The 26,631-nt window shown below is 43.8% G+C and overlaps 1 protein-coding gene across 6 annotated transcripts in view; it reads right to left on the bottom strand.

Annotated features, from left to right (window-relative positions):
* CELSR1 (cadherin EGF LAG seven-pass G-type receptor 1) overlaps positions 1-26,631 on the bottom strand; it is a 165,797-nt gene that overhangs the window by 53,992 nt on the left and 85,174 nt on the right. For all 6 annotated transcript variants that reach the window (XM_074540016.1, XM_014275957.3, XM_026790278.2 and 3 more), the window contains exons 3-5: positions 21,379-21,601; positions 16,878-16,993; positions 14,167-14,255 (exon numbers count right to left, since the gene is read on the bottom strand). In XM_074540016.1, the coding sequence (XP_074396117.1) occupies positions 14,167-14,255; positions 16,878-16,993; positions 21,379-21,601 (428 nt within the window). The remainder of the gene's footprint in view (positions 1-14,166; positions 14,256-16,877; positions 16,994-21,378; positions 21,602-26,631) is intronic.

Raw genomic sequence — 26,631 nt, 5'->3', positions numbered from 1 at the left:
TCTTGGGGGTCAGATGTTGCATATTGTAAATTCTGCATTTTCTCAGCTCACTGTACACATTAAAAATATATTAATTTTAGACAGTCAGTCTTCTCGCAAAATGCTTTGCATGGCATAGCTTAATATTCAGAACTTGGCTTGTTTGTCTTTTTGTTAAGTGTAAGAAGAAAAGCCATCCTGAAGTCAGTGCCAGCCTTTCAGTGATTCCAAGAGTTTGCTTACCAGACAGTAAGTTACCCTTCTGTTTTTGTTAATTAGTAGCTAATGATTTATTGGCCTTTCAGAGTGGTTAAAGGTTAAAAAGAATCTGTTTCCTTGTTATTTCTTTTTAACACTCTCCTCTTCATTGTTAATGCGCTGGTTCAGACCCCACCACCCACAAAAGTGCTGGGTGGAAAATGCCTTAAACCTTCTGGGGCTCTTTGCTTTTTAACACTTCCAGCTACAGTAATAACAGGGGAAAATGGATTAAATGGCATTGGGTCCTGCTGGAGACATTGGAGTGAGTGACACAGGGTCCTGCTGGGGGCACTGCAGTGAGTGGCACAGGGTCCTGCTGGAGACATTGGAGTGAGTGGCACAGGGTCCTGCTGGGGGCAGTGGGGCAGCTGGCACTGGCTGGAGGCTGCTGCTACTCGGGCTGCAGCCTTGCCGGGTCCCTGCCCGGCTCCCCGGCGCTCATTAGGCCGCCTGCCAGCCCCGGCTGCTTCGTTAACCCGCCGGCCTCTGCTCCCCTCGGCCGCGGGGAAGGGAGGAGCCCCGCCATTCCCAGGCGATGCTGTGCTGCTTCAGTGCTCAAAAAGCTCATTAAGGGCCCATGGCAGCAGTGTCTCCCTGCACAAGCTGCCGCAGCCCAGCCCCCCCCCAGCAAGGAAAATAAATAAATAAACAGGAAAAAATAAACAGGGACAGCACACTGCTCACAGTCCTGTGGGGAGACTAGGAAATGCCAGAGGAGCTTAGCATGGACTTGCAGACCACTCTGATCAATCAGGAAACTCCAAATCAGGCCAGATTACAGAAACCAATAACCTTAATCTTTGTTTTCTAGAGTTTCCCCTTGTAGATTTCCAGAGCACCTTGAGGATAGGCGGTGTGAAGAACAGATCCTGATTAGTCACCAGGGAAAGGCAGGACAAGTCATTTCACATAACCCCCTTACTCCTTTGATGTATGTATCCCCTTTATTCACTGAATATTTTAATGGCATTTCTCTATACAAATTTGACTCAAGTCTGTACAGAAACAGGAGAGCTTGTGACAGTGAAAAGGAAAGCCCAAGAGCTTCCCATCAGTGAGTAAAAAATGCAAATCCTGAAAAGCCATCAGACCAGTTTCTTTTCCTAGAGAAACGCCCTGCAACACCAATCATCAGGATCTGGGCTGGCCCACAAAGTTAAGCAAGTTTTACTGGCCTGATTTGTTATCTCCTTTAGAGCTGCATCCAGAGGCTAAACTTTGATATTCAAAGCAGGAGGTTTCAGCACAGCTATGAGACCTGGCACTAGTGAATGGCACTGCCCGAATTGCTGCTGCTCTTCCAGTGCTGGGGCAGAGATGGGGAGCAGCCCCTCCTGTCACAACATGTGGCAGTGGCACAGCAGGGCTGTGAAAAGCCATGGTTACAGAGACATGGAATCCAGATATGCTCCTTGCCTCTACAGCATGACCAGGATCTTCACAAATATCATCCAGTGTCTGCAAAGGGTGTATTCTTAGTTCTGACTAATTTTGGCAAGGGCTGCTGTAGTGCTGATGGGAAGATGAGTTTTCCCTGTCTGCAAATGGAAATTTTATCCTCAAATGTGTATTCCCAGATGCTTCTCAGCTCTTTGAGGCTGAATCAGTGACACAGCAAGACGGACCTGTTTTGGCTGTCAAGAGACCATTCTCTCTCTCTTCAAGACAATATTCAGTTTTCCATGTGGCAGACAGCACTCACCACAGTGCCCTGCTCCTGTGAGTGCCCTGTCCTTCCTCTGCAGCCCTTTCCTCATGCTGAAATGCCCCTATGGCTGATGTCCCTTCTCCCTAACCTTTCCTGCCCTCTGAACCCTTTTTCTGCCTATTTTACTGTCTCTTTCCACCAACAAGGATGTTCGCCAGCACCTTTGGAGAACTGGCAAAGAAGAACATATCCTTTGATGCTGGAAGAGCCCTCTTGTTCTCCCTCCCCTGCTGTCCTCTTCCAGCTCAGCAAATCCTCTCCCTCTGCCACTCGTCCCTGTTTACCTGCCAAAGAACAATGCTGAAATATTTTTTGCTTTATATAAAATCTTTTAAGTCCTATGACATATTTTTGCACCCGGAATGTCAATGTGGCTGCTCTCAGAGCCCAAGAAATACCTGTGACATTTATGCACAGCAACTAACCCCTTCCTGGACAAATCCCTGGTGACACCTTGCAGAGCAAACTGCTGCTTAGTGTGAGTAAGGGAGTCACATTTCAGCCTGTAACATCCAGGAATCCCACACTTTTCCATGGGGCTGCTCCCTGCTCCCATGGCTGGATCTTTGTGAGGGTCTCCTGGCACACAGAGACTTCTGCAAGGCCAGGTAACTGCAAAGTGCTGTTTCCTCTCACTACACAGACAGATGCAAAATACCTGAAAAGTTACTGCAAATCAGTGAGCTACTGTAATTTACTACATGATTTAATTGTGATAACAATGCATTTCAAAGAACTCGCACCAAATTCCTGAGGTGCCATTCCAATGACTCCGTGGCTTTGAGCAAGGCCTTGCCAGGCTGGGCTGCAGAGCACAACCTTCAAGCACTGTCCCCAGGGCCTTAGGCCAAGGACCATTCAGATTGTGCCAGGTCTCATGGAGATCCTGAAAATCACCATTTTGGGAGATGCCACCAAATGCCTTGGGATTTTTGCAGAGGTGTCAGATGGCTTGAGCAAACTGGGCTCAGGAGCATCTCTTGGTGCCAGGTTCCCCAGCATGACTGAGAGCCCCACACCAGGAGGAAAACCACACAGCGGACACCCAGTTCAGATGTGGGGTGCACACCCTAGACAGACACATAAATTATGCCTTTAAAACCTGGCTGATGTGAGAAGAGTAAGCACTGAACAGCCCTTACAAAGATGAGGCTTCCGAAAGAGGAGGGACTCAGGCTGGTTTTGCCAAGACACAGTCCCTTACTGCGCAGATGTTTTCTGAAAAGTTACTGTTTGTGTTTGCATATAAAATCACCACCACAACAATCAGTGTTTTTCAGGTGGTGTTTGCAAACTCTGTGAGAGCAACAGTTCCAAAAAGCAGGCGGGGGAGAGAACAAGCCAGGCACTGGGTACATGCTTTCCCTCCCTTCCCCAGTCCCAGAGATTTCTCAAAGCTGTCACTGAGCACTGAGCTACTCAGGGCTGGGGAGCAGGTCACACTTTACATCTCAATGACCTCCACATGACTTTCACTGCTTTACACTTTAATTTCCCGAGACACAGATTTAGAAGTGAGTTATTTGTTATTTTGTGTCAAGACAATGGAATGTCGCTCCACAGCCAAATCCTGATTTCCTTTCCCATATATCAATCACTTCACACTTACCCTCCACCAGAAAAAAGAAAAAAAGCAAACAAAACACCAACAAAAACAATTACTAATTGAAATCCACATGAATAAATGTCGGTGGAATTGCAGGGAGGGACTTTTAAAGTCCAGGCTCACATATCTTTGCTCCACAAGGGCAGATCAGCTGCCCACCCCCCATCCCTTTACACCCACTAACACCTGCAAGGGCTCTACAACCAGCCAGAGCAAGAAAAAGTAAATATTAGCCAGGCAGCCCTCCAGTGCATTTCAGAAGATGTTAGGAATGTAAATGGTTGCCATAGGCCCGGCCAAAGTCCCACTGAGGGAGTGGTAGATGCTGTGCAAGTGTGTAAGAACAGGGCAAATGTGCAGCAACAATTCTGCTCCCTCTGAGCTTTCCACCTGCAATACTGCAGGCTGTCTGTCACATTTTTTGAATCTAAGGGACTCATGTTCTCATCTAATCAGTATTTTGCTTTTTACTACCACAGAATATAACCCAGTGAGTCCTGCTCAATAACATCACTTGCACCCAAGCAAAAATGTTTCTTTAGAAAGTGAAATACTGACTTGATTTAAAGATTTCAGGGGACAGCAAGAACATCAGAACTGTGGGCAGGTATATTAATTCTAATCAGAATCTGTCAAGGTTCAGTTTCTATACAGCAAATCTATGGTCTTACCTAGAGGAGGACTTTCATTGATGATCCTCTGAATTTGGGTGGAAGAGGATGAATTTGACCTCAGCAAGGATGTGAGTGTATGAATCATGAGCCAGAAAACCAGGAAATGACTCACAAAAGGAACTATTTTTTTCTGAGATTACCTTTTCTCATGGCATTTTAAAAATTGAGTTCTGAGCATGTGGGAAATTATATCTTTTGCATTCAGACATGAAGAACATATTTTATGTGTTTGACTAGAGCAACATTCTGAACTTCAAATGTAAAATGCAGAATGCATTCAGTAATGAAAATCTAATTTCTTTCCTTCCTCTACCTGCTTGCAATTTTAATTGCTAGGGTTTTTTAAGTGGCCATGCCCAGTAGCACCAAAAATACAGATCAGTAATACAAATGCATAGCTACAAATTCCTCATACATTTTGTACATGAGCCTCCAGCACTACCTACCACATCTTTCACCAGTATACAAGCCTACCCACCGAAAAGGACAATAATCTGCTGATACAGCAACTTCTGTTCTTGTAAGAAAGTTGTAAAAAAACTTCAAAACCTGCTTCTGGCTAACCACCTTGGTATTCCAGTCAAATTTCCTTACCCACTTGAGCTGAATATCTCTCAGGACATTGCTTAAAAATTTTTGTTGTGGCTAAAAAAGAAAGTGACTTTTACAATGGAAATGCTTTTTTTTTTCATGTAAAGCTGAAGAAACCCTGTGAAGAAACACTTTCTCTGTGAAGATCAGGCTCCCCAGTTACATGGGTAAGTACAGCTAAGTCCTCAAAAATGTGAGCTAATGAACTGACTGTGGTCATGCTCCCTGTGGTTTTGGTGTCCTGCAGGCTTCCCTGTGCATAAGCCATGGCAGAACTTTTGATCCCATGAAAATGCCATGAAAGGGAAAGGCATCCAGCACGAATTGATGATCTGGTGAGGTGTACCATCCACACTGCTGGAAGTTAGCACCATCCATCTCCTTGCTGTAACATCACTGGCCTCCAGACCCTGCTGTACATCCTGCTGTTAAACAATTCACAATGAGATGGGTGATAAGGGAATGATAACATTGGAAGAAATATGGTTAAATCTTAAGTAAGAATATGTGGTTTCTTTTAAGAGGAAGCACTAAGTTGTAATGTGCTGCCTTGCACACTTAGGAGAGCCTTTAAAAGATCTATTGGCATTTCTTAGAAATATCATGAATTTAGGTTTTGAAATGCCACAAAATTCTATTTCCTTCTGGAAAAATATGCTCAGAGAAGTAGGGTGCTCCTAATTGAATAACATTTTCAGTATTGCCAGTACCTCTCCACCTCCAGGTTTGCTTGACATGGCAATTACTGTTCTGCATTTTTCTTTATCAAACAATGCCAAGCAATGCTGGAGCAGGTCTGTGTCAATCACAAATGCTGTAAACACAATACATCAGTCTGAGCCAGCAAAATCCAAACTCTGGCAGTGCCACATCTGATCAACAGTGGCATTACCATAATCTTCAACAACTGCATTGTTTGTTTAGAAAATCTCCCTCAATCCCTTAACAAATTAGTCTGGGAGCCACCAAGAGGATTAACTTCAAAAATTCTCCCTCAGATCACAATTAAATCTGCTCCGATGTCACCAGTGATAGACATCTGCATAAGTCATACCCAAACGTTATTGCTAATTGTTTTTCTAGTTATTTGACTTCTGTTGGGCGCTGTCTGTCTTTTCCAAACAAGGTAAAAAACTCAGCACTCAGCTGGACAATCCTGGTCTGGTGTGAGAGGTGCTGCCCAGCATAAGGGGCAATACCAAATACCAATCTAAGAATTTAATCACCAACCACTTTTCCTGCCCACTCAGATTCAGAGGTAAACGATACTGGGTGGTGTCTTGGATACTGTGAGGGCAGTGTCTTGCACCCAGGGTCCAATGACAAAGTTATGCCTAGCTGGTGGCAGCTATGTGGCTTTTCTCCAAGGAGCTGGCAATCCCTATTCAGCTGCAGGCATGTGCCTGCCTCATAAATCACCCACAGTGCTGGCAGCGCCTTGGCAGGCTCAGCAGGGAGACCAAGAGCTGAGCAAACAAGGTGTTTGTGCTGGAAAGCTCACACGAGGTGGGAGTGGGGTGGCACAGGGAAGCCTGTGCTGAGCTGCTGCCTGGTGCTGCCTGCTGGTCCTGGGGCAACAGTGCTGAGAACCCAATCCAATAAGGATTGGCTCCCTTTACAGGAAAGAGAGCAGCAATCAGTGCCATCCTTGTCTTTTGGCACAATTGTCACAGTCTGAGTTTCACTACAATGTTGTAGTGAAAGGCACTCTGCCTTTTTTTTTTTTTCAAGGCAAAGTGACAAAATCAATTGTCAGTGTTGGATACAGAATATATTTCCATAACAGGCAAATTTGCCATCATCAGAGGAGGTCTGTGTTTTCAGAAGGAAACAAGATAACCTATCTGTCCGCTCCAAAGGCACCTCGTGCAGGGCACGTGTGCCAGAGGCAGCAGGGTCTGTGCTTGTCTCTGCAGCACTGTCACAGGTTGCTGCACTCATCCCATCCTACTGAAAACAAATTGCTGCATTCACCTCTCCAGCACAGAGCTGCACCACTCCCACTGCCTGCACTGCCTGTGCCACCTGTGCTTCTGCCCTTGGATTAAAAGGCACCTCCTGCCTGCCCACGCCAGGGGACTGCAAGCAGCCACCAAGCCTCAGCTGCCCACGACTACAACAACACACAGCCCTGCAGATCTTGATTTTTGGGGTATAACTGTGTCATCCCCTCTTGGTGATAGGTGGCTGCATGAAACTTAGTCTCAGCTGGCTCCTGGGTGGGAGAACAGGGGTGGACCTGAGTTTTAAAATAAAAGTTTTGTGTACACATCCTCAAGTTGTTCAGCAGTGCTCTGCCTCTGGCCACTGTTAGGCAGCTGTGTGACACGAGCTCCCAGAATCAGAACAGAGGCTCTAGTAAAACAAAGGCAGTGATGAATGTTAGAGATTTGCTGTAAAGATAATCCTGAAGATAATTCTGCCAACGAGTGGCAGACATAAGGTGTGCAAGAGTATAAGCAATACAGGGGCTGTACAGGACTGTACTTTGCAACTGGTTGATTTTTCTGCTTCATTTAGAAAGTGGGGGGATACATCCTTAGCTCCCCAGAAATGCAAAAACTCAGCAAACCCCAAACCCAGTAACCTTCTCTTTACATATCCAAGCTTGCCAGGTAAACATTGCAATTTTTATCTCAAGGTCTTTCCTCCTTATAGAGGAATTATAGAAAGTCTTTATCTGTTAAGCCCCACACAGCTGCTCACTCTCTTTCCCCACAAAAGGATGGGGGAGAGAATCAGAAGGGTAAAAGTGAGAAAATTTGTGGGTTGAGATAAAGACACTTTAATAGGTAAAGCAAAGGCTGTGCACACATGCAAAGCGAAACAAGGCATTCATTCACCACTTTCCATGGGCCCAAAAATGTTCAGTCATCCTCAGGAAAGCAGGGCTCTGTCACATGTAACAGTGACTTGGGAAGACAGATGTCATCACTGTGAACATCTGCCCATTCCTCCTTCTTCCCTTCAATCATATGGCAGGGGGTTCCCCTCTGGGCAGCTGTCCTGGCTGTCCCCTCCCAGCTCCTTGTGCACCACCACCCTCCTCACTGCTGGGCAGTCTTGAGGAGCAGAAAAGTCCTTGACTTTGTGTAAGCCCTGCCCAGCAGCAACTCAAATGTCCCTGCATTACCAACACTGCCGTCAGCACAAATACAAGACACAGCCCATATTAGCTACTGGGAAAAAACTTAACTTTACCCCAGCCAAACCCAGTACACTTGGGCATGACAAAAATTGCACATGGAGATGAAGAGTGTACATGGAGTGAACGTGGGTGGTTCAGAACAGACCAGCAGATGCTTTTAAGAGCATTGACAGATACTATCTTCAGTTATGCTCTTAATTTATGCCTCTTTAAAGGACACCTATATTCACAGAACTTCCACGACATTCCTCTTTCTGACCACCCTATTGCCTGGCTAGCCACAGGAACAGCATCATATGAAACCCTGACCTGGCCTGGAAATGCTTTTTTTCTTCCTGACTTCTTCTCCATGACCCTGCCCTTCCTTCCACTTTATCCTAAGTACTGAGCAGGTGCAGATAGGATCTATTTCTCTGTTGTGAACAGCTTCATCCCAAGTCTACCTGAGCTAGCAGCAGTCCCAAAGCCACACCATCCTCAAGACCCTCAGCTGCCCACAGCTGGATCACAGCAGGGCACACAAGCTCTGTCCAGCAGTGCTGGAGAGCCCCACACAGCTGGCACGAACAAACGGGGCTCACTGAGGTGTCCCAGACATTGAGCTGGTGGGTTTTGCCCAGAGGCCACCCCTGGCATCCACAGCCAGTCTGTGGCATACTGGTGATCCATAGTATGGAGGATTTGTGGATGCAGACTTCAAAGAATCAGCTCTGTGGTGCTACACACAGCTGTGGGGGCATGGTAAATTAACCCTTCAAGGATCAGCTTTGGCCAAGGAGCCCCCAGGGAAGGGAGGGAGCTGCCTTCCCACCCACCCACTCACCTGCTGAGCAAGCACGAGGGGAGAGCTGCTGTACCCACCTTATGGAAAATAAGATACAAGTGGGACTTGGCACTGAAACTCAGGGTGTTCTGGCCCTGTATACAGCTTTCAGCCAGTGGATGAGGAATAAAACCTCCATGAGATGGGAAGGTACTGGCAAATTCTAGTGCATGAGTAGGCTGACAGCTAAATCTCTTCAGTATTAACTCAGTCTTCAGTGATATTCAAGCTGCAGCTTGCCCCAGATGAAGGCCAGTTAACTCAAGAGAAACCATCACTTACCACAGGCAGGAAATTTTTAAATTCATATGTGAGTCTAATAGAGAGCAATGCATCTCCTGTCCTTTGAATTCACAGCACACCGAAGATCAACCCTAATCACCCTCACTTCTTTCAAGTTTATCTCTAACTGAAGAATTTGCCTGTTTTCTCTGCAGCTGTCTTCAGGCTAAGTGCAGGTCTGGGTTCTGCTGGTGGGGAGCACACAGGGATGAGAGTCAGCAGGTCCCTACTAACCATAATCACTCTGAAGGGGTGGGCTACTTCCAAGACAGCCAAGTATCTGAAACAAAACCCATGGCATGTCTCAATCAAAGACATTCAAGGAGGGAGAGAAAGAGCAGCAGCTTACCATTGATTATCAGATATGAAAAGAAATCTCATCCCAGTAGTGGAAAAAGAATAACATTTGTCCTGAACAGCTCATCCTAGGAGACTGACTGAGACCAGTACAGTGGAGACACTCTCCTAGGCACCCACCATTTTACACCTCCTGACCATGGAAGTGGATCCCACCACAGGCACTGCCTAACAGCACACAGAAGTTGTTCCTTTTGTGAGTCACCCAGTGAGTCATTCAGGGCTTTGTTCACCCTATCCCCCAGAATTACTGCACTGCACATCAGACACTCACTGGGAGTTTGTTTCTATATGCTTTTCCCACGTTTTCTCTCATTGAGGCAAAATTATCCTGTGCTCCCTTAAAGAGAGCACAAGGACCTTCCTACAGAACAGTAACATCCTTAAGCAACTTGGATGTCATGTGTGTATAAGTAATACATAATATACAGAGCATATAAATACAAATATACAGGTACATGCCCTCTATAATTAAAGGAACATGTCCATACTCAAAATATTTTTATGTTGTGCCAAATGATGAATTCTACCCTGAGGTAATGAGTCAGGTAAAACATTACCATAAGTTTGATGGTATATCTCAAATGCTGAACAGAACTGTGTTTCTATCAGGAGTTTGGGAGAGTGGCTTGAACTTTGCACTTAATTAAAAACACCACTCACTACAAGGTCCAGTAAAATCTGCTGTTACAGGTAATACCTACCTGTATGTACAATGAATGCCAGACAGTTCATATAATGCCATTGCTACTGAGCATCATCACCATCAAACACGGGTGTGCTCCTATTCCAAACAAGTACCAGCACAGTTAAACCTGGTCACTGTCACTCATGCTGCAGGCTCAGGAGAGCCAAAGGATGAGGACCAAACTCCATCAGAGGCTGACTATATTCTCTCATCACCTGGAGAGGAAGTACAGTACTGAGGCAAATAGGGCAGCTGACATTGCTGCTGCCCCTTACACCACCTATCCGGTGGACAAGCAGCAGGCTGTTTCTACTATTTTTAAATCAGTTTTATTTACCAGGCTGAAATCTTCCTCTTCCTTCCACTTTTCCTTTCAAAATAACATTTTTAATTCCATTTCTTCTAAAGGTCTTATCAATGTATACCTCTTGAGAAAGCAGGTCACTCACGGGTTACCTTTAATTCAATACCTCCCACTGATTTTAATGGCTGCAAGATCAGGACCCCACTAAATAATATGTTTGAGCTATCAGAGTCAGCAAGTGGCCTTGCTGCCTGTCTTCCCCCACTGTCAGCAAACATCTGTAATGGCAAGTAACAGGTAAACTGATACCTTGCTACTGGGAATCTGAAAAACCTCTAACACAGAACTGAAAGCAGATAATGGTTATAAAACACTCCTAGTTCACGTCTGCTGTCTTATAACTTCTAATTCCTCTCCCTTGATGTCTTCTCTTCCAGAAATTCAATATAGAGCCAACACTTAGTACAAGTTCCATGTGCTTCCCTCAGGCACTTCTGCTGAATCCAGCTGGTTTCCTCCAATGAAGGGAGCGTCCATTTCCATCACTACACAGTAAATGAAATTATATTGCTTCCCTTCCTCTGATACAATCTGTTTCCTTACTGCAATGTTTTACAGAGCTGGCACATAGCAGGGTTGGTAAGAAAGCATCAAATACTTGAACTGACAGAGAACTGCTTTGATGCTTCTCTGCAAACACAGTGCAGCAAAGCCAGCTCTGGACTTATCTTTTACTGATGAGGCTCCAGTGTTTGGCCCCACGTGGCAGGGGACCTTTTGATATTAGTTAATTCTAATTAGTTAAATCTATTAGTTAATTCTAAACCATCATTTTTCAACAACATTAAAGATAAACATTACCAAGCACATAACTTCTGAGCTAAGCACAGAAAATACTTTACAGGAGTCACTTCTACACTTCCTTCTCATTGTGGTTGTTAGCAAACTGACTTTGTTCAGGGTGACCTTGCACATCGCCACGATGTGTCTATTAAGAAAACAGCTGCTGCTCAAGTTTTTAAATGCAAGAACGACAAATCAATAAATTGGATCTCTAGGGATATCTGTGATGATGATTATGCATTTCCCACAGACAACGCCGGCAAGAAATGTCTAAAACGGAGCAAAGACCAGAAGCTCCCCAGGCAAAGAACAGAATGGAAAAAGGGGGAGGAGCACCCAAGGGACGCTGGTGGAGGCAGCCCCTGTGGCCCTGCTGCCAGGAGAAGACAGAGGCGCACAGGAGGGAGGAGAAGGGCCTGAAGGTGAGCATCAAACATGAGCAGAGACAGGGAGGAGGGAGACAGCTCAGGGGAGCTCTGCATGCTCAGAAAGGTTATGCAGTGTCTGAGCAGAACAAAGGGGCTGTGTAGCCTTGGGATGATGAACGGACACTGCAGTAGGATTTTGGAAAGAGTGGAAGGATGCAGTACCTGCAAACTAATATGTGTGCATGATTTCATATTTCAAAACTCATGAGTTTTGGTACCCTGTTATTCAAACATCTCAACTGTGTCAAGTTTAGACACAACATCCCATTTATCTTGGCACAACTCAAATCCCTAAATTGTCCCTGTCTTTTCAACCTCCTCACAGGAACTTTGCTTCCAGCTTTGTTAAAACATGAAGCAGCCAAGGAACTGCTGTACAAACAAATACCAGCTGAGGGGAAGGCCTAACCCTGGGGCAGGGTGTGAGGCAGCCTGGCAGGCAGGGCTGCAGAGCTGCCTCCAGCTGTCCCTGCCCTGCAGCACCCACTCCCTCTTCCACGGCTGGAGAGCTGGTGCAACATGTGCAATTCTCAGATGTGCTGGGAAGTGCTGAGAGCACACTGAACACATACTGGTGAGCATATCCTGCTTGTGCCATTTACTCAATGTTGTGGGCTCCCCCCTCCAGCCCAAATTTAACCATCCTGCAATAAATGCTGCTAAGGGGAAGGTGATGACCTCAGTCTCTCACACAGACAGCAAAGGGCACAGTGCAGCTCTCCACACAGTGACCCTGCTTTTCATCACTTTCATGTCACACAAGTGGCAAGGCAGTAAATCAGCAGTGTTTCCTGGTGTTTCCCTCTGCTCTCCCTCTCTGCCCTGAATTTTGTCCTGTTCAGTGGAGACTGGCTCATTTCACTTCAAAAAACTGGGGCAGAAGAAGAAAATGATGACAGGACACACATGTCAACAACGAGAAAACACCAGCTGCTAACATGGCTCACTACCAGTCTGCTTGAACCACAGCAAGCCCTGAAAATGAGGCAGGGGTTTATTTTTAACATCTGTGTCAGATCTCTTTGCCTTTTAAAGAGCATTCCTCTGCTGCTCAGGCCCCTTATCTGCTCCTTGGCACTTCAGTGAGCTGGTCCAGCAGCTCTCCCTGCAGCTGTGCCCAGGAGCCTGAAAGCTGGATTGTCCCTCCACTGCCTCAGCAAGTGCTGTGCACTCTGCCAGAGTAATCCTCTAACAAATATGCACACATGGAAACAGCAGAGGAGCTTCACAGAGCCCACAGATGTGTGTATAGCAACACAAGTTTCACTTCTATTTCTCTGGGCTCCAGATAGCAGAGAGTATATTGCATATATTAAGCACAAAACTTAATTAAGTTTTAAATTTTTAAAAAAATATAAAATACTAATAGAAAGTTTTTTACTACCTCAATAAAATATCCTTAGGCTAGGAGATCCTATCTAGGAGTCAAAATAAAATTTTAATCCTCCCATTTAAACTGCCACACAAACTGTGATGAAAGGATGCAGCACTGGGAAATAAAAAACTTGCTGATCATATTAATCCTCCATCTTCCATTCAGCTTCCTACACCAGTATCCTGTTTCCTTTTTAACAGCCAACAATGCCTCTCTATTTCCTTATGTGATTCCCCTAAAATTCTAGCATGTCAGAATTAAAAGCCATGCTTCTTAGTCACTAAATGAACTCTAATTTTTGTTATGGTTTATAGAAGATCTCTGACATCTACCTGTAAACAGTGACACAGTACACTCTGAAAGCCTGCTTTGTGGTTCATCATGAAATGGCTGCTCTGCACAGAGAGCCTGCAATGCTTTTAGTTTAGTCAGACTGACCCTGTGACCAAGTGGCAGCTGAGGGACAGGGACCACAGAGTCCACCTCTGAGTGCCATGGACTGCATGCAGTGACAACGTTTGAGTTCCTCTTGTGTATCTTTTTATACAGCAGACAAAAACTTACTAAGTGCTTTATTACTAAAAGCTGTGAGCCTTTTAAAAATCATATTTTCCAAATTAGAGAAGCTAGTGCTAGCTAAACTCATCATTTGACAAGAAAAGACAGCTATAGGAAAGAATTTTCTTTGTTTCAGGAAATTCTGCACTAATGGTTGGTAGCTATTACACTTAAGGCTGCTGCATAGCACAATTTTTTTAACAAGACACAAGTGAATCAGTTGGTTTAGATACACTGACACTTGTAACAGCTTAAAAAACTGAAAATGAAAATAGTTCCAAGCACATGAAGGTTTCCCTAGGAGTACTTCTGAAAAAAAATATACTACATCTAGTTTTGCTTTCCTGGGCCAAAACCCAAACGTCCTGAGAGAATTTTTGTCCCAGGCAAGGTAAGCAAGACCAGTACCATTTGTGCAGAGCTGTACCAAGGTGCCTGGTGAAACAAACACAATTCAGGGCACCTGCCCATGTCAGGTCAGAGCTAGCTGCCCCTGTAGCTGTATGCACAGCAGGGTCAGCAGCAGCACATGCAGCCTTACCTTGTTGTAGTACTGCACCTGCACCGAGTGCCACTGCCCATCGCTGACCCCGCCCGCTATGAACGGCGCCACCGTCGTGGTTGTCTCCCCTGCAAAGACAGCCAGCAGGGAAAAGTCAGTCACCACCACTGCCAGGAACACAGAGAGACTCTCACTGGGCACAGGATGCAGCCACCTTGCTCCATCAGGGAGGAAATTTGGTTTGTCCTGCAACACAGTAAATACCCGCAGTTTTGTGGAGTCACTCTGGTGCACAGAAACCAGCTTCTGACACATTTGGGTGAATTATGCTGGTTTTTATCATGCTTCTGCAAAGGGTGGTAGCAGATGCATTGGGTAGATACAGCTATTGCTGAAGTGATCAACTGAGGGAGAGATGTACATTAATTTTTCTGCATTTTTGCCACGAGCACACTTTGAGGTGTTTTTTAGTATGATGAGTATTGTGATGGGATATTTTGTCAGGGAAGGGAAGCTACGCACTGTTAGAGCTGAGAAAGTGAAATCCAAAAGTACTCTAGTGTAAAACTCATGGTAACCTTGGGCTCAGCAAAACTTTACCAGTGATTAATGAAATTATTGGCCTTTCAGTGTTTATATTTGAAAGCAAGACTTTGCCATTGTAACTGGAAAGCTGAAGCTTTAAAGCCAGGACAGTCAGCAGACCCAGCTCAGTAACCACGCATATGTGTTTCGAGGTAGCAGCAAAATCAACATTCATGTTGAAAGTACATAATAGGCCTGGTACGGGGAAGGGATTGCTCCCTTTTCTTTTTCCTTTTTTTTTTTTTTAACAGTTGGAAAATTCTACATAACAAACCACAGGAAAAATAACTGCCCCTGTAAATGAACAAATCTCATAGTACTGTTGAGCTTAAAATGTACTTTCAACTCTGTACTTGCAACAAACATCTAAGTCAAGTATTATTCTTGTGTTCCCTACTCTCCTTTAACTCCCGTCCCATATGTTTCTGTGATTTAAACAATACATATTTCAGTTTAGCATGTATGACATCCTGCTGTGATGGTTTTTATTATTTAGTGATAAAATCTATACAAACAATTGAGCTTTCTATTCAGCTATCAAATGTCTGCAAAAGGAAGATCACTGTTCTGCAATCCTTTTGCTCTGCTTTCTGAGAAAAAGTTGTCGTGACACGTAACACAGTGAGATCAGGTGTCCAAAACTTGTACTGTTCATTAAAAGCCACTTAAAACTATAAAACATAAACCATTCTCCTTCCAAAGAAAATACCATTTGTAATGTGCAGGACCAGACCTGCTCTCAGGTGCAGCAGTGCAAATCTAAATTTAGTTTCATGTATCTGAAAGGAGTTCCTTCACATTTAAATGCATATAAGTGCAAGCAGAATTTATTTTTTTCCCAATCATCCTCAGGGTACCTTCCAAGCAATTTGATTCAAGTTTAGACAGGTGAAGCAGAGCTACAGAAGAAAGCACATCTCTCTGCAGCATGTTATTTCCTTACACTAATCCATTCAGAAACCTGCCTTAAAATCTAATTTGGACAACTTTGAGGTAAGAAAGGGGAGATGTAACTGGATACCTTCAACCCAACGGGCCCACTATGCACTCAGCATTGCTGGTGAATCAATGGGGTCACACAGGATTTACCATGGGGTCTGAGGGCAGCAGCCATCACTGGTGATGAGTGTGCAACACCAATGCAGGCTGTGCTTCTGCCTCTATGGCTTTACTGCTTGCAGTGTCTCACTTTCCACAAAAGTAAAACACGACTTGACTGGAGCCCACGTCTGTCTGAATATGGATAATGGGAAATAGCAGGATTATTTCCTGAACTATGTGCCCTATACAGAGGCACAAACATCTCACTTGACCTACACATAACTCCACTTGACTTACAGGACAACAGCCCTTTCCAGATATTTGTTTTAGTTTCAGTAGAAAAATAGCTTAAATCTGTGACAACCAGAGTTTGTCTGCACTACTGAGATTTCATTAAGTCACCAAAGCCTTGCCACCAAAAGTACAGATCTGTTTCTGGGCATATGTTAGCCCTCCCCTCTCTCTTCTCCTACAAGCACCAAAGACACTGGCTCAGTCCTAGTGCAGAAAGCAGCCAAAGCTGCCACTTGCTGCTTCCTGGCCCACTGTAGCAATGAGCACGCAGTTCTTCTCCATTCGTAGTTCTCTTCAATTCATTGTTTTTTATGGCTTCTTCTAAGAGGAGGTGCTTCTCCAGGACAGAAATGCATTCTAGAGACAGCACTGCTCCTCCCCGGTCCCTAATGAATGGCAGGCCATTTTCACTTCTGCTAGCTTTTCCTTTGGCTTGCATTGATTTTTAAGATAACATTTATGCACCTCTGATGGTGTAGTATAAACATACAACATTTATCACAGTATGATAAAATGAAGTCTCATTTAAATTTAAGCAAACATTGGCTTGGAGGCCAACATTCAGGCTAGTGCCAATCTTTTATAGTAGTCATAAACTCTGGCTTTTATAACTGATATGTTGACAAGCTCCTGCCTACGACAGTGAGAGCAATCACCACAAACCGCTACAATCTGGAGTACGCCCGGCATCACTTGTTTACTGTGCAATGTCAGCCAGTAAATTAATGAGGCAGCAAATAGCCATATAAAATCACTGAAGTGCATTTCCAAATGGCTTGAGAGGATCTCCTGACTTCAATGAGGAATGCTGGACTCAAGTGAAAGCTCACCCGCAGAGAAGGTGAGCTGGATCTGCTCCTCGATGATCTCCAAGGCAATGAAGTCGTGCTTCTCGTTAAAGCGCCCATTGTAGAGGAGGAGAGCGTTCCTCTCCCTGGTTGCAAACCTAGAACACAGAGACATGGAGTTAGCTTGTGCTTAAGAGCTTATGGATTAAAGACTGATGGTCAAGTCACCCAGAAGAAAGGAGGCATTGTGTTTAGCAGATAAACAAGCCTTTGAATCAATCTGCAGACAGAAAATTGTAAAACTGAGGAGTCAGCCGCAGGATAAATCTACTCTTTCACAATCAACAAGGCAAGCAGATGGAAATTACAGAAATCTACTCTGCAGAGATCTGCTGACCCTCACGAGGGCTAAAATTAGGCAGACACAAGATGCAGCAGCAGTATCTGACACTCACCAAACAGTAGCACTTACTACACTCTGCAAACAGTGTGACAGCTAAAAAGCATTTTCACTTCAAAGGGGGATCCTTGCTGCCTGCTTGCTGTCTAAATGCTACAGTGTCCTAGGACAGTCATCAACTGACTAAAAAAGCCTGATGAGGGAGTAAGGGGAAAGATAAGAGTTACTTTAATAATGCCATGTGGAAAATCAGAGTTAGTCAATCAACAGGTCAGTCAATTGGAAGAAGGAAAATAAACACTCAAATGATTTCACTAGATCAGCACCAACAGGTGCATTTGGATTTTGTTTATCTTGTGCTACTAATATCGGATGTATCTTTCTTACAGAAAAAGGGGAAACCCCACTTTTAAAAAAGCCTACTTTTTTTTTTTTGTCAGCACAGACCATTTTTTAAAAATTTTTGCTCATTGTGAGTATTTTATATTTTTTAATTGAATTCTCTTATCTCTGGAGAGTTGCACACAGCTTTCATCTACTCAGAAATGCAAAAAAAAAATTACACTTTACATAAACATTTTTACAAATATTAATATTAGATAAAGAGAGAAAAAGAGAGAAACCATGGGAATTTCTTGCGTTTCCCAATGGCAATTTAGTCTGATTTTGTATCTTGAACTTCAGGAAATATGCCTGATTTAAATTAACCCATTTTCCTACAAATGAATGAAATACTGAACACAGCTAATGAAATGAAATCTGTCTTCCACAGACAGAAGAAGTGACTCTTGTGCCTGTCATATCATGTCTAATGGCAAGACTGTCATGTGATGCAGTAAAACCTGCATTTCAGAGAATGGGAATGAAGCAGTATTTCAGAATACTAGGGTTGGTATTTGAAAGAAAAGGTTCCAAAGATAATTATAAAAGATAATTTTTACCAGAAGCTGTTTGTCAGACATATGTATGCTGTGGATCCCACTGAGTAGAGACCTTTCAGAATTTGAGCTACATGGAAATGGGAAATTTTATTGATATATTTTTTAATGTTTTTGAAGGATAATTAATTGTTCTGGTTCAAAAAACAGAAGTCACAAATTTTATATTTCCTGTAAAATTCCAATTTCAAAGAATATGCATTATAGTCCATAAAAATATTAATTAATGTTTTGATTACTTTTAATCAGTTTTGATATACATATTTATTTCTAGTTTTATCATAGTATAATAGTATACAAATAAAATGCAAACTAAATTAATTACAGCAATATAATTGAAATATACCAATATTATCAAAACACGGATTTAATTTTCACTTTTCACCATCAAACATTCCATCCAAAGGAATACAGTTCCTGTAAAACATTTCCCAAGACTATTTTTTCATGGATAACTGCTTCATCCAAATGTTTTGATAACATCTGTGCAGAATAATGCTAGTGCTGCTTCTTCAGTGGGCAGGAAGATTTAGTCTGGCAGCAATAACAGGAAGCTTAGTTCTTTTTGAATATATTTTCTCATATTCTTACAATTTCCTACAATAATTTTAAGTATGAAACCATTATTTATTAAACTAATGCATTATTAAACCATTTTGTACATTTCTTTATCTGCGCTCAGTTCCATTCTTTGCCACTAGTCAAAAGCAACTTTTATATTATACTTGTTAAAAGCACTACTGCTTTTGAACTTGTCTGGTTGTCACCCACCAGCTGGGGGAAAAAATGCTGGTTTTTAGTAGAAGGGATATGTTTCATTTCATGACAGGAAACAAAAGACTCTCTTTCTTACAGAATTTTGTATAAATAATGAGAAAACTTCTCCACTAACAGTGTCTCTTGAGTGAAGGAGTAGTAAATGTTGGAATTAAGCAAGGAAGATACATAATATTGGGAGCAGAAAGACATGCATGGTCAGTAACCTAAATACTTTAAAAAAACATTTTAGTTATGAGACTGGACAATGCCAATATTCTGCTCTTTGCTAGGAGTGGGTCATTGAGGCTGAGGGAAGCTGGACTCTCTGGGATTGTACAAATGCTCCCAAATCACAAAACATGTAATGGTAAATCATGATCGTTAGCGGTCAAACTGCTAAATCTTGCAGGTCCTCACATAATGTTTTCCTCCTCCACTGAAGGTTTAAAAATGGCCAAAGAAATAGCTAGTGTAAATAAAAGTGAACTTCAGGTATGAAAAGCTAAATGTGTGGCCATTCCAGGCAGTGGGGGATGAACCTCATAACGGCCTAGAATTCTTATAGTCACACCAAATGGAGTAAGCAGTGCTTAGCTCATGACTAAACAAGCCATTGTGGTTCTAAAGATGGTGAAGAAGCCCTGGTGCAAGGACTACCCTTGTACAGTACTTTGCTATTTCTCAATAACCCCTACACAGGGCATTTGAGTAATTTTAACTTAAAGCACCCTAAACGTCAAAGCTCTCTTTCCAAAAGCCTGAAAAATGACACCTCATGGCTGAGGGGACAAGTCAAGGGTAGTGCAGGCAATTCAAGCTGGCAGCCAGCCCAGACTGCACCTTTGTTTGCTCACTGTGGGTCTGACAAATCCAACAGAGCCTTTTGCTCCTCGGTTTTTCTGTGCACTTAGACCTGATGCTCTAAAACAATCGTTTTTCTGTGCACTTAGACCTGATGCTCTAAAACAATCTTCACAGACACAACTCTCCCTTGCCTTGGCTTGTGTGCAAACCACATCTGTGCTTTCTGATTTAACCAAAATTTCAAGATTCCATAAAATTTTGACTTTAGGATTAAGGCAGATGAAACATAAAATGGTAGAAATCATAAAATGATAGCATGGTTTGGGTTGGAAGGGACCATAAAGACCAGCCAGTCCCAGCCCCCTGCCATGGGCAGGGACAGCTGCCACTGGACCAGGTTGCTCCAAGTCCCACCCAGCCTGGCCTTGAACATTTACAAGGATGGGGCGTTACTTACTTCTATTAACAAAAGTAATTACATGGGGGAGTCTCTCTGGGATCTTAGCTCAGGAAAGTAAACTATGCTAAAGAACAGTACTGAAAAACATGCTGTAAAAAACTGACCTGGCTCCTGACAGATATGAAACACCAGGTAATGGCTGGGTGCTAGAGGAGACATAAGCCTGAAGCCTGTCTGACCTCCCTGAGCACTTTCTCTGGGCAGATACACACACGGCTCTGCCCTTGAAGCTGCTGCTGTACCTATCAAAAAATCCCCAGCTCTGCTCTTTGGGGTCAATAACACATTTTGTGTTGTTTACTCAGTCAGCTGTGAGGGAAAACCAAAAGTCAATCCTGCCCAGCTAAACCATGGGAGAGCTGCAAACCCAGCCCTTCCCCAGGGAAGAGGTATCTGTGCACCTGGAGCTCTGGCTCCACATCAAGCCCTATGAGCCATGAAGTCTTCTCCAGAAAGGGGGTTTTTCCCTGGTGAGGGAGAGCCCTTGCCCATGGCTGTGGCAGCTACCATTGCTCTTCCTTGCCTACCTGAGCACCCCCAGGGGAAAAGAGAGCCCAGAAGAAAACTGTCCAACATGTGGATGCTGGGGCAGTTGGGATGGGGATAAGACTAGTGCCTGGGAGCTGGAATGGGACCAGAAGCAGGACCTGGGTGTGAAGGCCAGAAGGAGCTAAGTGAGGAGCTGGACCAGTTGGGATTATCCCAAAGCAGGAACCTGAGAAGGACCAGACTGTGCTCAGTCATGACCGAACATGCCCAGGTCCTCTCACAGGTGGGGAAACAGGAGATGGGAAGAGTACTCACAAACAAGGAGCACAAATAGTTTGGTTCTAAAGCTGGGCTGAAGGTCAGGAAGCCAAAGGCCCAGACAGTAAAAGTGTCAAACCCAACATTCACTCCAGCACTGCTGCAGCTGAAGGCTGGTGATGGGTGGCCAGAGTGGTCCTGGTATCCCTTCTCCTGGCTCCAACAGGGAAGTTTGTGAGTCAGCAACAGAGAAACATGTGCAGCAAGGCAGAAAATCAAATCTTTCAAATGACATGCCCTGCTCACAGGAGTCACTGTCAGACATCCCTGCAGTGACCTTCAGGGGTAGCTCTTTGGTGGCCACCAGTACATGACAAACAGTCCCAAGCTGAGTGAGAAGCCACCAGCCCCAGAACCCTTCCCGCTGGGACTCACATGAGGGAGACGGTGAAGTGGAAGCGCTGCCGCAGCCCCTTGAAGGTGATGAAGGACTGAGGGGGGAAGCTCCTGGTGGTCATCTCGCAGTAGGGCCGCTCGTACTCGCCGGGGGGGCACTCGCACTTGAAGCCCCCGATGAGCAGGTTCACGCAGGTGCCCCCGTTCTTGCACACGCCCGGCGCGCAGCGGCCAGAGCGCGCGTTCACCTCGCACGACTCTCCTGCAACGGGAAATGCACACATCAGGGAAGGGGGCACCTCAGGCCAGCACCAAGCTGAGACACTCAGCTACCCAAGGGGTTCTGCTACAGGTCAAGCTGCTTCCAAACCTCTGCACCTGATTCCCCAAGCAAGTGAGGTACAAGCCTGTGATTGCTGGGGATAAGAATGCTGCATCTTCCTCAGAATGCAGAATTTTCAGAGGCGTGCGGAATGTGATTTGCTGAGCAATCCTCTTGCAAATATCCAACAACATTGGCCTGTGGTTTTCAGATTCCTTGGCTGCTTCCAAACTGAGTGACAAATACAGACCTGGTGACAGATCTAGATGGGAGGAGGTAAAACCCTGCACATTCTCTGTCAACCAAAATATGTGGAAATTGTTTTGGTGTGTCACTATAGTTGGAAATTGTGTAAAACAGATAAATGGTTTCACTTTGTCTCAAATGGGATTTGGCTTTGCTGCCCATGGTGGCAGCAGGACATGGCTGAGCTCATGACAAAGCTCTCAAAATGTCTATAGCAAGAACAAGCAGGATACAGATGATAGAGAGATTGCTTCCACCTTTTCCCACACATGCATCCTGCAGGTGATGACAATTTTCTGAACCCTTTGGAGAAAGCATGTTAACTCTCCATAGAAGTTATGGATTCTGTGTGCCACTTGCCAAGTTTTTTCATCCCCAAATAATTTATCTTTATTCATCCCCAAAGCATGTAGTAGGATGTATTAAATACAACAGTAAAGAATGCAGTGTCTTGCTTTGTATGTATGCCATGGGTTTCTGTCCTGTGCTTGCTCAAAATCTGAGAATGAATTCCAATTAAAAAAAAAAAAGTACAGAGGATATTAATTTTAAAATATCTGCTGTGGCTGGGACAAAAGCAGCTGCTGGATTAATCATTGTACAGAAAGCCAAACCCTCTGTGTGAGTTAGTTAACATTGGTGTTTTGACATGTGTATTCCTATGGTATGTTCACATCCCACATGTAAAACTGTTCAGAGAAACTGGAGGTGGCATATACAGTTGAATTGAACCCAGTAATGGTGCCTGACAATTAAATGTAGAAAGATACTACTTAACACAGCCAGCTGAAGGAATACATTTCTAACACTTCAGTGTTTGCATGACCACTCACCACCAGATGATACAATTACATTGGGACAGGCTCTTTACAGTGCTCAGCAACAGGACAAGGGGCAACAGGCACAGACTGAAAGGCAGGAAATTCCATCTGAGAATGAGAAAAACCTTCTGTCCTTTGAGGATGACAGAGCACTGGAATGGGCTGCCCAGAGAGGCTGTGGAGTCTCTTTCAGTGGAGATATTCAAAACCCATCTGGACATGATCCTGTGCAACTTGCTGTGGGTGAACCTGCTTTGGCAGGAAGAGCAGAGACCCCTTCCAACCCTGACAGTTCCATGGTCCTGTGATTGATCCAAGCACAGTTAAAACCGTGAAAACACATTCCTGCAGGAAAGTAGAAGCAGCAGGAGCTGTGGGCAGTGACTCATTAACAAAGGCAAATTTAAATGCAAAGTTTTGTTCCATTTAGTGCTCCACAGCCCAGCTCCCACAGGTTCCCACGCCAAAGCTGCTCACACTGGGAGGCTGAAAGCAGCAGTACCCTGCACCCTCTGCACCCAGAGCTGGGGCTGCAGCTCCCTTCTGTGCCAGGCTGTAAATGCCATGGTTTGCAGCTGGCTTAGCCGCTGCCCCAAGGGCAGTGATCTCTGAGATAAGGTGAGGTGGGCAGCTTTGTGGTTTTGGCTCTCCGGCTTTGCTGCTTTTTTCTTCTTGCATCAGCAGCACTTGCCTTTCAGACCAGGTATGGCTTAAGCTGGCAAAATGCAGGAGCAAACACGAGGCTGCTGTGATCCGGAGCCAGGCACACCCCATCCAGGTGGGGCCAGCTCTGGGGGATGGACCTGCTCTGTGCATTACTCTGAACTAATAACCCACACAGCCTTGAGTCCAAGCCTGTGCTTAGAGGTTTTCCCCTTCAGCACTCATGTTCCTATATTCTCACTTTAATATATTAAGTGAAATGCTGTGAAAATCACTTGATAAATATTTTCCTGTTTCCATTGATGAGCTCTACATATCAGGCAAGATTATGTGAATACACTTTCCTTAATATTTTTAAACACTCTATAATGTGTTTCTTTTGGAAAAAAATGTATATATCATCCAAGATATCCCTCAGTATACAGGATATGGTGCACACATGCATCAGATGTTTTAGGAGGACACTACAGCAAGCACTTGTTGATGAACCACTGCGTAAACACAGCCCTTATACACATATCTTGTGTACCAAAACTCTCAAAAAAAGTGGAAAAACAAAATTCCTACAGAAAGAAAAAACAGAGGTTTGTTGCTTTAAAAAAAGTAGTAGGATATTTTGTGAAATAACTCCCTGACTCACAGAAGAATGTAATCTTCAAGGCTTTCTGGGAACAGAATGATGTATTTTGTAAAAGCAAATAACACAGAGGCTTGAATACACAGAGAGAAAAAGGGTGAGCTAAAAGGAGAGATTCCTGGCATTGCAGCATGCTGTGGAAATGCCATTGCAATACAGAGGTGAAATATAAAAGCCTAAGCTGGAAGTCATTGATGGTTCTCTATTAATTCTGTGATATAACAAGAATATATAGACTGTTTGTTTAGATACCTATACAGACATAGAACTATTTAAGAGAAAAGCCTAGAGAAAAGTTATATTGTATTGTTTTTATTACTTCTTTTCATTATGATGTGTAAAGAAGTAAATTAAAATAATATACTTCAAGATTCTTTGTCCCATATTTATTTGGTTGTAGCATCATGGATGTCCCAGTTACTAAAATTATTCTGAATTCTCTTAAGTCTGTAATGTAAATGAGAACTGCATTTGATGCATATTCTTTGATGCTGAATTTTCATATTTTATGTGTATTTACCAAAACATATTAAAGTAGTGGTTTTGAAATCTCAGCAGTAAATGCAAGGTGTCACTGTGCTTTGAGGCACAAAGGTTACCAAAAAACCTTTTGTATTTTAAACTTAAAAACCTTAATTACCCTTTTCTCCAAAAGTGCCTGGAATTATTTAGAAACAGAGCATTTTTGCCTTTTGGAGTAGCCATCTGAGCAAGAATTTGAAGCTCTGCTTTGATCAGGACTGGCAACAGAAGGCACCTTTGTGTCACCCTTGGGTTTGCCACTTCCAAGGGCAGCCACCTCCCCTCGGACACAGCACTGTCCCCCAGCTCTGCCCTGCAGGAGTTTTGAGGCACAGCCTAAAAACCACCCTCAGAATTAGAACCAAAGCCTGCATGGACTTGAAGGAAGAGCTGGCTGCTGGCTGGAGCCAGAAGGCCCTAAGGGAAGAGCTGCTTGAGGAGCAGGAGAGGAAGGAGCTGCCTGCGCCAGCCCTGGCAATGAAAAGCGCCTGTGTGCCTGCTTGCAGCGCAAGGTCGGAGGGCTGGCACGTGCCATCAAAAGGGTGGCCTTACAGTCTGCTAGGAAAGAATAGCACAGAAGGGGGAGAGCTGCTGTGCAGTGAGGGTCTGGAGGGGCTGGGGTGATAAAAGCACAGCCCAAATAGCTGTCACACACAGCCTGGGGTCAGTCTGTGAGACTGGGGATGGTGGCATGGCTCAGCCACTCACCCAGCCTGTGAAATCCTCCTCTGCTCCTCACAGCATTTCCTTGGCTAATATAATTTCATTTTTCACACTGGCTTGCATTTTAGGAATCACTGAACAAACTAGTTACACATCACAGCTCTGTGGGATCCAAGCAGGGGATGTGAAGCTCAGCCCCTCCAGCTGCTGAAGCTAAAGCATGCACTCTCAGATAACACGGGCTGTGGCTGCCTGTTATCTGCCAGCAGATTCCTGGCCTTTGAAAAAATTCTGCCTTGCCAGAAAATGATTTACTGTGACATGCCAGTAGCTGAACTTATAGGCTCCCAATTAATACTGATGCCTTTTAAAGCTACTTGTGGCTTTTCTGCAGCCCTTTATGTAGCGCTTCCTGGTTTTAAAGCCCTTGAGATCAAAATGTCATAGTTGCTTTGGACACTGCAAACTACTCACAAACATCCTATCTTTAATACATGCCTATCCTCTTCAATTTTAGGACTAATGTTACAAAGATGTTAATCATAAAGTTTCTGTTATTAAGTTTATGTAAGTGAGGACACCACGATAGCAGGTGCAAAATAACAAGAACAGGCAAATACAAAGGCTGGCTAGATTTGGTCTTCCTCTGACCAATTCCAAATAAAGTAATGAAAGTTTAATAATAAACAATAAACAGTGATGAAAAAAGTGAAAATAAATAAAAATAAGCTGTCTTAAAACTGAGACAATAATCTCACAATTGCAAATGCCTTGTGAGCTGAACATTGTGAGTTTCAAGCAACACACTGGTGTGCATCAATGAGCTGGTCTGTGCAGAAATCTGACTGTGGTTTTACTGATGGGCTGTTTGACTTTACAACAACAATGTAAAATGTTTGAAAGCTTGCTGGAAACAAGATGATGGCATCCAAATACATACAGAATTCCTCTTCACGTCAGTTTACTGCAGTGTATTTCACCAATACATCAGTTTAGGGACTAGTCCTCAAATTTTTTTACTATTCTCTGATTGTATTCAACTGAAACAGTACATTAAATATATATTTACATAAAGCAGGAAATTTACACAGATGTTCTGTTTTCATAAGTTTCCCTGGACACATTAATTTTTTACTCACTGTCTGTAATTGTTTGAACTGATTCTTCTCTCCTCATCCTGCCACTTGCTCTAGACACATATTCATTTTCTCTATGCTTATAGTTGCTTTGCCAGAATAAACAGCATGTTGAGAAACTGATTTAAGCAGCTGACCTAAAATTATATACTTTAAAGTGGAAAGGAGAATCCATAAGAATTAAGGCAAAAGGAGAAACAACAAGAAATAGAACAACTAAATTCTTAAAACAATTCCTATTGACTGTTTGCCCTAATAAAGAACCAACTACATTAAAAATGC

The sequence above is a fragment of the Zonotrichia albicollis genome, chromosome 4, assembly GCF_047830755.1.
Source record: "Zonotrichia albicollis isolate bZonAlb1 chromosome 4, bZonAlb1.hap1, whole genome shotgun sequence".
Lineage (NCBI taxonomy): Eukaryota > Metazoa > Chordata > Aves > Passeriformes > Passerellidae > Zonotrichia > Zonotrichia albicollis.
This window is presented reverse-complemented; position numbering and strand designations above follow the sequence as displayed.